General features: G+C 37.0%; 1 protein-coding gene across 2 annotated transcripts in view; it reads right to left on the bottom strand.

Annotated features, from left to right (window-relative positions):
* GRB14 (growth factor receptor-bound protein 14) overlaps nt 1-12372 on the bottom strand; it is a 212501-nt gene that overhangs the window by 105495 nt on the left and 94634 nt on the right. The window contains exon 1 of one of the 2 annotated variants that reach the window (XM_006866994.1): nt 1006-1185. The exons of the other annotated variant lie outside the window; for it this stretch is intronic. Coding sequence (XP_006867056.1) covers nt 1006-1068 — 63 coding nt within the window. The 5' untranslated portion in view covers nt 1069-1185. Of the gene's footprint in view, nt 1-1005; nt 1186-12372 lie in introns of those variants that run through there. 2 annotated transcript variants of the gene reach the window in all.

A 12372-nucleotide genomic window follows, 5' to 3' on the forward strand; every position in this document is an offset into this window, starting at 1 on the left:
ATATAAAGACTACCCCCCTCCTTCTTTCTAAAGCCTTAACTGTTAATCTGTCATGTTTCAATTAAATTAAAACATGGCTAAATATAGAGCACGAATAGTTAATAGTTAACTATTAAAGGTTGAGTATGGAAATAAACACTACAGCTTCTATGGCACCAAAACCATCCAAGAAAGCACACTGTGAAAAACATAGGTTGGTGTTTTCCTTGTCAATACAATGTAATTTTCAAGGAGTTCAATGAAAAGTTCTTATTTGATATATTTATAAGTAAAGTTTATTGTACCAGTTTTACTTACACTGTCAAGTTAAAGGGTATGTGTATCATCTTATAAAATGCAATGTTGCAAGTCACACATGAAAAAAATCTTAAAAAAAAACTAATAGGTAAAAATATTTTCATATACAAGATTGACTGCATTAATAATTAACAGAAAGCGTTTGCACAGGGGAATTTAATGGAAAGTTTTTGTTTTTCTTTCTTAAGCAAACAGGCAGAAATTCAATAGAAATAGGCAGAAACTTTAAGATACTAAACTGGTGCCACGTATTATTAATTTAAAACAATTATATAACCTATTCAACAATGAAGCTGGATGTATTATGAATTATAAAAAACAAACACTTAGTAAACAATATATATATATACATAAAACACAATGGTTAGCAGATTCCCTATTGAAGTAAAGACAAACAGGTCTAAAGTTAAAGAAGGAAAAGCAGTAAAAAGCTTCAATATAGATTCTAAATCACAATAACCTGAATTGGAGACTAAACTGTTTTTACATGCAGGTGTTTTTTGTTTTGTTTTTTTACTACAGTGATGTTATGATGCAGTGTTCTTTTTTCCTTAGTTCAATTTGAATAATAGATAAGATATATTATTCCAATTACCTACAGCCTCAATGACTTATAGTTTCTCTCAGTATATGTCACTGAAGCTCCCCATAAAGTAACACACACACACACACAGTCAAGTTTCAAACCAAAAAAGAAAAGCCACATACCCTTTTCTGCAGAACTATGGGCGTTATTGCAGGCAGAGTGATCCTTCGCACACTCAAGCTCATGCCTGATCTTCTTAAAATGATCCCCCACTCTTGTAGATCATGGACGAAATGAAAGTCTTTTACGGTTACTTTTGAGAATCTCAGGGCTCAGTGCAAAGAAACAACTAGGAAAGTAATAAATGTCACCCTGCTTATGTGATTCCAATCTACCCAAAGCCAATTAAGGGACTGGACAAGGCAGCAACCAATCGAAGCCTAGAAAACTCTGCCTTTGTCCTTGGAAACACATTCTGATACTTTTGTTTATGATATTTAAAGAACCAGATTAACAGGCATCTAGTTCACTTAACTTTTTTTTCCAAAACAGTGCAATTCAATGCCATCTTTGTTGACTGGGTAGTTTTGTCTTTACTTTACTGAAGCATTTCAACATATGGGAGACAGGACACTATTTACATTGGTCTATTTAAAGCATATAAATATATACATGAACTAAATTTACTTATGCTACTTATAAAATTGATGAATGGATCAATTTAAACATATCAGATGAGGCTCAAAAGATCATCTTAAAGTCAGAATTGGTCCCAAAGTGTTGATTTATTTTTCATAATAAAATATTTAATATTAGACATTTGGTCTCCTAAACAGCTGAGATTTCTGTATTGTGGATCTTTCAGCTATACCTGAGGTCAGACACTGTTTTTACCATAAAATCAGCATTAATAAAAATAATAAATATAAGGGGAATATTAAGCTATAAATGTCAAACATTTATTATGTTTTTTTTAAAGCACACGTATGCAATATCGTATATTCCTTTAAATACATTTAAGCAATAATTATTGTGTGACAGTATCTCAACATTTTAATAACCACTCAATCTTTTCTCCTAGAATAGTAACTAAAAAAGTTAATCTAGTAGTGGTTTTGGTTGGAGGAGAGATACTACTAAAAGCAGTGCTGCCAACAATTAAATTTTCAAGGAAATCTAAATAGTAGAAACACTCAAAAGTGACTGCACAGGAATTGAAATAATAACACGGATCTGAATTTTCACAATTATGCAACCTCTTCTGGACTGACATGTTTAACAAGCTAGACTAACCCTTCTCAGTGTTCTTCAACCATGACCCACAGAATGGCCCACTGTGTTCAGCATGAGAGGGACTCCTTGTAATTTCTAGATTATAACAAGATCATTGCAGTAACAAGACAAAATTGGAAGATTTCAGCAACTCAGAACAGAAACTTTCCATTTCATTATCTAAACTGCTACTTAGGCTTTACACTTGAATGTGTTTTATATGCATGGTGAACTCATATCCCTCAAGAGAAAAACAGACATTACAAATTAGAATTTGTTTCTACTAGACACTACTTTGAATTTCAAAACCTACAATCCCTCCTAGTGGTAGTTGGGGGCCAGGGAGATGTAATTAGCATAAAAAGTCACCACCAGACTTTAGTTCAGGGGCATTCATTTGATCCTTTTCCAGCAAGGTTTATCATTGCCTTTAAAATAAAGCCACCAACAAAAACTTAATGGGGGGTGGGGAGGTTATCATTTGTGAAGGAAAAGACTGAGTCTGGTTTAACCTTGAGCCACTTTTTGGCAGCCCAACAATAACAAAGCCCACAGGAACGACATAAACTCAAGAGCATTCTCTGTATTTGGCTTTTTCTTGTTTCTTTTCTCTAACATTTAGGTTTTGAGTATCACAAATTGTCACATCTGGTCTCAAAAGTCTTTTATTCAAAGCAGTTCATTTCATTAAATCATTCAACAAAGTGCCCACTATGTGCTAGCACTGCATCAGGCAGTAGAAACATACTACTGAATAAAACATGTTCACTGTCTCATGGCAAAAGAGAAATATTAGTTTGTTTTTTTTTTTAATTTAGAAAATCCCACTCACTAGTGAACTACAACTAATGAACTGGTGACATAGTGGTTAAAGTACTCAGCCCACTAAACAAAAGGTCAATTATTCAGTTCAAACCCACCAGTCTCTCCTCAGGAGAAACATCCACTTCTGTAAAGATATATACCCTTGGAAACCCGATGGAGCCATTCTACACTGTCCCAGAGGGTCTCTATAAGTCAAAATTGACTCTAAGGCAGTAGGTTTGGTTCTTTTGGGTTAATATCAGGTACTATGGGTTAATGTGCTGGACCACAAGTTCAACCTCACCAGCTGCTACTTGGAAACCCCATATGGGGTCACTATGAGCCAGAACTGACTTGAAGGCATTTAAAACAACAACAATCAGTATACCCAGGCAGAAAATATTATCGATGAGGTGTGAGAGCAGGGAAGGTTGCAAGGAAGAAGTGGCATTTGTTTTGAAATAGGATTGGGGGAAAGAATATGCATATTCAGAAGTTGGGAAGTGATATGAAGTAATGATATTCTCAAAATAGACTCCAAGACTTGAAGACTAAATGAGAGATGCAGTTTTACATCACATCACAGAAGTTCAGGCATGACACTGTAGGATAAGCACTCGACTGCAAGGCTGGCAGTTCAAACCCACCAACCACACAGGGTTGCTATGAATCAGAACTGACTCTATGGCACATTACAACAACACGAAGCTTTTTCAAGCACACTGGGTGGTACAGTTTATGCCTGACTACTAACTGAAAGGTTGTCGGTTCAAATCCAACCAGCAATGCCATGTACGAAAGTCTTAGAGAACTACTTTAATCAGACTACAACTACTGAAAGTCCTATAAAATATAGTTCTGCTCTGAAATACGTGGGGTCACCAGGAATAGGCATCAGTTCCAAACACTAAATGGTATCCCTCAGTCAAAACAGTGGTAAAGTCCTGTGTTTATTACATAACAAGAAACCTGCCCTATGAAGGCTTAAAACCTTTCATAGATCAGTAACTGCTAAATGTGAAAGATCGTATCTTCAGACTACTTGAAAACTGACGCTTACAAACCTTAAGTGAAAATCAAGAGTAAAATGTGGTAGACTGATTCTGTTAATGGTCTTTGAAAAATGAAACATCCATATACTTTTTATAGTCAGCAAGCTAAAATACGAAGAGAGCACTATCATATTAAAGCATGCAGAGTCTCATTTTTTGAGTCATCCCTGACAAATGTTGATACTGACAACACTTTATCCTTGTTGTTGTTGTTGTTGTTGTTGGTAAGTGCAGTCAAGACACTTGAACCACCGACCTTGAAGTTCAAACAACTTCACAGTCTGACACATTAACCTTACTTCTTGAGGATGCCACACTTTATCCTTACTTCTTAACTATTTTAGACACTAATACAAAATTTAACTTTAGGTCCTGTTTCTTATATTTTTAATTTTTTGGGGGGGAGTCATTATTATAAATGAATTTCTGTGTGGTGTTGTGGGTTAATGCACTGGTCTTCAAAGGCAGTTCAAGCTCCCCAGCTGCTCCTTGCAAACCCTATACAGGGTCGCTGTGAGTCAGAACCCACTTGACGGTACTTGACGACAACAACAACAATCTTGTTACTTGAGTTTTAATTTCTTCAGCTGAAAAATAAGGATACAAAACCTGTGGCCAACACTTTTAGAGTCACTGGGAAGAATCAAGGAAATCAAGTTTGCATAAGGCCTGCAAGAGCCCAAGGCATTTGACAATAAGCACTCCCTTAAAACTCCCACAGCTGAAAATCATTCTCTGTAGCCTGCATTCTCCTTAGACTGTGTCACTGTTCATCTAGTTCTCAAAAAGAAAATTCTGGCATACATTTCCCCTTAATTCAATTAGGACAACAAGGAAGTGTTACAGAATGGCACTATACATTTACTTAGTACGTTTGCTCAATGTTTTGATAGAACAACAGTGAAATTTGTCACCCAAAATATATGCATATCCAGGTTCCAATGAGAATTCAGAATAATACAAATAACTACACCAGGGGCTTCATGGAAAAAAATGCAATTGAAATACAATAGAACTTTTACAAAAATTCTTTGAAGCCCCCTCAGGAGCTCTGGTAACGTAGGGGTTACGAATTGGGCTGCTACCCTCAAGGTCAACAGTTCGAAACTACCAGCTTTTCTGCGGAAGAAAGACGAAGCTTTCTACTCCTGTAAAGATTTACAGCCTCAGAAACCTTGCACACAGTCATTATGAGTTGGAACTGACTCCACGGCACACAACCAAACCACCACAGTATTAAGACTATTAGTATTTATGTAAGCATCCAATATGTGTCAACAGTTGGGACTGTTGCTGTTGTTAGGTGTCATCAAGTCAGTTCTGACTATATAATGAAAATACTAAGGCTTAGATCAGGTACAGTTTTATCCTCAAAGTGGTACCTTTCTCTTTAAAAGTTTAAAGGTCTTTGCCAGCATATTTGCCTAATCCGATAAATGCATCATTTTATTTCTTGACTGCTGCTTCCATGAACATTGATAGTAGATCCCATCAAAATAAAGCCGTGACGTCAATCATTTCTCCATTTATCATGATGCTATTTATTGGTCCACTTGTAAGGATTTTCATTTTCTATACATTGAGATGCAATCTCTACTGAAGGCTATAGTCTTTAATCTTCATCTGTATTTCAAGCCCTTTTTGCTTCCAGCAAGCAAAGTTCTGTCATTTGCATATCACAGGATATTAATGAATCTTCCCACAGTTCTGATGCCAAGGTCTTCACATAATCCATTTTCTCAAATTATCTGCTCAACATATAGACTGAATAAGTACGGTGAAAGAATATAACCCTGACACACACCTTTCTTGATTATGAACCATGCAGTATCCCCTTGTTCTGCTCTAACGATCGCCGATTGGTCTATGCACAGGTTCCACACGAGCACAATCAATTAAGTGTTCTGGAATTCCCATTCTTCACAATGTTACCCATAATCTGTTATCATCCAGACAGTGAATAAAACCCAAATTATCATCTTTCTAGTATTCTCTGCTTTCAGCCAAGATCCACCTAACGTTAATAATGAAATCCCTCATTCCATGTCTTCTTCAGAATCCAATTTGAATTTATGGCAGTTCACTGTTGATGTACTGTTTCAACTATTTTACATTTTTTTTCTTCAGCAACATTTTATGTGAATGTGATATTAATGATATTGTATAATGATTTTCACATTTTGTTGGATCACCTTTCATTGGGATGGGCACAAATATGGAACTCTTCCAATAGGTTGGCCAGATAGCTGTTTTCCAAATTTCTTGGCATGGATGAGTGCCTCCAGTGGTGCATGAGTTTGTTGAAACATTTCCACTTGTTCACCATCAATGCCTGGAGCCTTGTCTGTCAAAGCGTTCAGTGTCACTAGGACTTCTTCCTTCAGTGCCATCAGTTCTTGATCATATGCTACCTCTTGAAATGACTAGATTATCGACCAATTCCTTCTAGTACAATGACACGGTGTACTCCTTACATCTTCTTTTGATGCTTCCTGCATCATTCAAAAATTGCCCATAGAAATCTTCAATATTGCAACTTGAGGCCTGAAATTTTCCTTCAGATCTTTTAGCTTGAGAATGCTAAGCATGTTATTTGTTCCAGTTTGGTTTTTCAACTCCAGGTCTTTGCGCATTTCATTATAATACTTGACTTTGTCTTCTCGTGCTGCCCTTTAAATTTTTCTGTTCAGCTTTTATTTCATCATTTCTTCCAGTCAGTTTAGCTTCTCTAAACTCAAGAACAACTTTCAGAGATAGACCCTTGCTAGCTACTAAATAAATAAGGCAGCTAAGGCCAGAAAAGCAGGCACAACGAATTGATCTCAAATGCAAGCACATACTACAAAAGAACTTGACCAAGTTCATGAAGATTTTGAGCCAAAAGGCCAGGGCAAAACATTGTTAAGTCTTCTCTAAGGCACTTCACTACTCCACCCCATGGTATTCTGTTCTACATTATACATTCGTATCATTTAACTTGACATAACATTAGCATAAAATGTGATTTTCACATCTAGCCCTTGTTTCTGACATACCTCAACACTGATTTTATTAACCACTTGATAAATATGTTTTGCAAGTTTTGCTATGTGTAAAGTACTGTGTTATTTGCTATGGTGAACTGAAAGCTGATCATCTGACCCGTTACCAAAGGACCATGGTTATTATTGTCTTCGTTGCTGTTGTTATCAAGTGCCATTGAGTTGGTTCTAATCCATAGCAACCCTACACAAGGTTTGCAAGGAGCAGCTGGTGAGCTTATACCGCCGACCTCACGGTTCAAACCAACTCTGCAGTCCAGTGCATTAACCCACAGCACCACATCAGGACAAGGTAATATGGAAATAATTAATAAAGTCATATAGATGGCGGGACCAGGGCAGAAGAATGCTACATAAGTACTGCCCAAACTCTGGCCTCACATCTACCTAACGTATCTTTTCTCCCATCTGACTTCAACAAATGCTGACAACAACAGTCAGAAAGTGGATCCTCTTACAGCTCTCAAATGCACATTTTGTTCCCACCTCTTTGCACATCCTTCCTACTCCCTATTTTGGGCTTCAAGGCCCAAGTCAAGTCACACTTTTTTCAAAAGTAGCACTCATTTTGCATCCTTAAAGCACATCTCCATTTTATAGCATATATTACCATAGAATTGGGAGGTGGAGAAAGAGTGAGAGACTAATTCGTATCAACTGTCTTATTAAGGGACTTTACATTTATAATTATATTTTATTCTAACAAATCTGTAAAGTACATATTATTTAATCCCATTTTACAGATTTGAGTCATATATGCCACTTGTATATGTCTGTTTACTATTTAGGAGTCCTAGTGGTACAGTGCATTAGGCATTGGGCTGCTAACCTAAAGGTCAACAGTTCAAGCCCACCAGCTACTTCATGGGAGAAAGACAGGTTGAATACTCCCATAAAGATTTACAGTCTCAGACACTATCAGTCAGAATCAACTTGATGGCAATGGGTTTGGTTTTAGGTTTTGGCTTACTGTTTATCTTATATTAGCTTATTCAAACTTGGTCACCATTTCCTGTGTCTATGTGTGTGTGTTTGTGTGTGTATACTTTCTATCATTTAGGATGCAAGCTCCTTTAAGACAGGAGCATGTGTTAATGTCTCTCTGACATCACACTGTCTTCTCCATGGTTTTTCTACAAGAAAAAGATAAGACAATGGTTGTAGAAATGCATCAACAGGGAGCTGACAAAAATTTTAAAGCAAGATTCAGAAAAGGACATGGATGAGGGATATCACTGCTGATGCCAGATGGATCTTGGTTGAAAGCAGAGAATATCAGAAAAATCTTACCTTGTACTTTACTGACTATGTAAAGCCATTCAGCTGTGTGGAGCATAACAAATTATGCCTAACATTGAGAAGAATGGGCATTCCAGAACATTTCACGGTGCTTATGTGGAACCTGTACATAGATCAAGAGGCAGTCACTAGAACCGAACAAGGGGATACTGAATGGTTTAAAAATTAACAGAGGTATGTGTAAGGCTTGTATCCTTTTATTTCATTTCTTCAATCTGTATGCAAATCAAATAATCCAAGAAGCTGGATTATATGAAGAACATGACATCAGGATGGTATGCAGATACAACAACCTTGCTTGCTGAAAGCAAAGAGAGGACTTGACACACTTTCTGATGAATAACAAAGACATTAGTCCTTAGTATGATTTACAACTCAATATAAAGAAAATAAAAATCCTCACAACTGGACCAATCAACAGCATCATAATAAATGGAGAAAAATTGAAGCTGTCAAGGATCTCATGTTACTTGGATCCACAATCAACACTCACACAAGCAGCAGTCACAAAATCAAACAATGTATTATATTGGGCAAATCTGCTGTGAAAGACCTCTTTAAAGTGTTAAAGAGAAAAGATGCCACTTTGGGAACAAAGGTGCATCTGACACAAGCCATGATACTTTGTCAACCAGCTCATATGAATGTGACAACTGGACAATAAACAAGGAAGACTCAAAAAGAATTGATACATTTGAATTATAGTGCTGGCAAAGAACAATGACAGCCAGAAAAACGAACAAGTATGGATTCGAAAAAGCACAGCTATAATATTCCATCAAAGTGAGGATGGAGAGACTTCATCTCATGTACTTTGGACATTATTACCAAGAGGGATCAGTCCCTGGAGCAGGAGATCATGCTTGGTAAAGTAGAGGATCAGCAAAAATGATGAAGACCCTCAATGAGATGGATTGACAAAATAGCTAAAGCTATGGGTTTAGACACAGGAAAGATTATGAGGATAGCGCAGGATCAGCACTGTTTTGTTCTGTTGTATATGGGGCGCTAATAATCAGAACCAACACAATGGCTCCTGACAACAAAAATACTTCTTTAGCCAATTGATCTCTGCCTTACACAAAATCCAATCTTCTCTGTCTCTTCTTGATCTTCCTTGGGTATACACTGTTACTCATTTGGAGTAGTTCATTGCCTATCTGGGTTTATCATCTCCCTCAAAATATTCATGTGAAATCAAAATTCATTCCTCCAAGAAATCATCCCTCCATGTAAATGATTCAATTCTTGATTTGTACTCTTTTAAGGCTTAAAATTGTCCATTTTCCATGAGTTGTACTTACACTGTTTTGAAAACTATAAATCTGTTCATGGGTCCTAGGTTCTCCATCCAACAAAAATATAATCTTTGATGGTAGGACTCAGGCCCTTATTTCCTCTTCTTTTCCCACAATACCAAGCAGAGTGCTCTCTGTAAACAGTGGGTATTATGTTCACACAATCCACGTACAAGGGCTAGTCACTCCAGTTACATAATGGACAAGCCTCCTTGCATATCTTTATAATTGTTAACCTTACGATTATTTCAGAACAAAAGAACACAGTGTTTTCCACAGGAACATTTGAGTATTCTTTTGTTATCTGACAACGTTTTTTTAGTGATCAGTAAAGTGGACACTAAATTTAAGCGTTGTCCAGAGAACATTGATTTCAAGAGAATCTTAAGATATTTTATTACAACCATTAATATATAGCCTAGATCGTTAGATGTAAACATAGTACCTCTAATTCTACCACTTCATTTCATTCTACTAAGGCCCTTAACTGTCTTAAATATATGGCATGGCTTTAATCTTCACGTGGTATACCTGATCTGATCTATTGTTATTCTATTTTGCTTCCTCCATTCTTACTCTTAGGAGTCCTGGTAATGTAGTGTATTACTATCTGGGCCACAAACCGCAAGATCAGCAGTTTGAATCTATCGGTCACTCCTCGGAAGAAAAATGAGGCCTTCTGCTCCCATAAAAATGTACAGCCTCAGAAAACCTACACAGGGTCTCTATGAGTTGGAACTGACACAACACTTAACAACAACAACGTAGATACTGCTGTAATTGTCATTCTACTCTCCTATGACTAGTAGTTCCTCGAAAAGCAGAGATAACTGTGCTCCTGAAAACTACTTTAGGTATAGAATATCTGGTGGTGGTGGTGGCTGTGTGTCAAGGATTCAGTTCTGACTCATAGAAACCTGTGTAGGGTTTCCAAGAAGTGGATGGTGAGTTTGAAATGTCAACCTTGCAGTTCAAACCAACTTTATGTCCAGTGCTCATCCTACAGTGCCACACCAGGACTCTGACATCTATATATGAGTATAATGAGAGTATTGAATCCACAAGAGAGAAAGAAGTTAATTCCCTTGAGATACCATACAAGTTCCCCAAAGGGATAAATAATTGAGACTGAAGGCAATTCCAGGTAAAGGAAACATATATATAAAATAAATCTGGAAAAACTGGAGGCAGGAGTCAAGCCACAACAATTACTTTAGAAAATCAGAATGGATGCTTTAGATCAAAAAGAAAGAATGAGCAAAAGTACCTACTGTCCTCATGTCTCCCCAGCCCCCCAAAAAACATAAAATAACAGGAAGAAAAGAAATAAAAAAGGCAGAGAGGAAAAAACTATTTCCTTGTTGTGAAGAAATGGCTTCTTTCTTTATTGTGAGGGGATGGATCCAAGAAATACGCCTTCAGTAGACTGTAAATTAAGATAATTTCTAGAAGTTAGAAAGTCACTCAGATTAGACTGATACGAATACCTGAAATTACAGTTAGAATTTGTAGACAAGAGAAATTATGGCAAGGGCAGATCCAGAGAAAGTATGCTTAAAGTGCATCTAGAGAAATCTATAATTCATTAAAAATAAAAACCAATAGCTGTTGAAGAACTTGGAAAGAAAACTACAACCTAGAACGCAAGGGAGAGGGATGGAGGTTGGCAAGTCTCCTAACCATCTCCTGCTCCCAGGATAAAAATCCTTGATCCACACTTTAAAAAATAATCATAGTAGGCCTTATGTAAAGATTTATGAGAACAGGAATGCACAGGCTGAAGTAACCCAGAACCTCCAAAATAAACCAGAAAACAAAAAAAGGATACAATCAACCTATAATCTAAACCTAAACAAGTACTTCTACACTGTTAAAGACTAAAAATCAAAGGGAATTTAGAAGTCTATGAATGGAAATATGAACAAAATACTCTACTTCCTCACAACAATATCAGAGATAATCTTTTAATTTAACTTCATATGTCTAATTAACTTTAAAGTCTGACTTCCTAGTCTGTCTTAGTTTGGAAACTCCACTGAAACCTGTCCACCATGCTGGTGTTTGTTTCTAGTTTCACAGCAACATATAAGCCACCACAGTATGGCAGGAGTCCTGATGTGGTGCTGTGGGTTGATGTGCTGGACTGCTGGGTCTGTTTGAACCTCAGGATCAGCGGTCTGGGCTCACCAGCCACTCCTCAGAGTCCCTGTGCAGGGTTGCTATGAGTCAGAACTGACTCGATGGCACTTGATAACAACACAATATGGCAAACTGACAGACGAGTAGTTAACAGATAACCTATCAAATTCTATACAAAGAAATCATGAAAGCACAAGAAGAGAAAGCACTTAATTCTGTCTTCTCCTGAGGGGTAAAAGCTTGATCAGATGTAGCAACGAGAGGCGTTAAGTAACTGTATTTACATATTATAAACACTAAAAATCTACTGTAAATTTCCTTGAGCATGTATTAACAGTTTATTCCTAAGGGTAAAGGAGATAGGGGAAAGTATTTACAGACTAGAGGGTAGACACAAGTTAACGTGGGTGACAGGGCAGGGAATATACAAGAGGGAGGTTGGCAGAGGAAAGATGAAGGCAGCATGAGACACAGGGAGGAATGCAAAAGTCAACGTGAACAGAGGTAAATATTGTTAACAGATGGTACATGGAGTTGCAATCACTCCAATGAAGCAAAATATCTGATTTGCTGAATGTAAAACTGATGATCTGTTCTGAAAACCATTCAATTCACAATAAAAAGCTGTGTGTGTGTGTGTGTGT

This window comes from Chrysochloris asiatica, unplaced genomic scaffold, assembly GCF_000296735.1.
Source record: "Chrysochloris asiatica unplaced genomic scaffold, ChrAsi1.0 scaffold00099, whole genome shotgun sequence".
Taxonomy (NCBI): Eukaryota; Metazoa; Chordata; class Mammalia; order Afrosoricida; family Chrysochloridae; genus Chrysochloris; species Chrysochloris asiatica.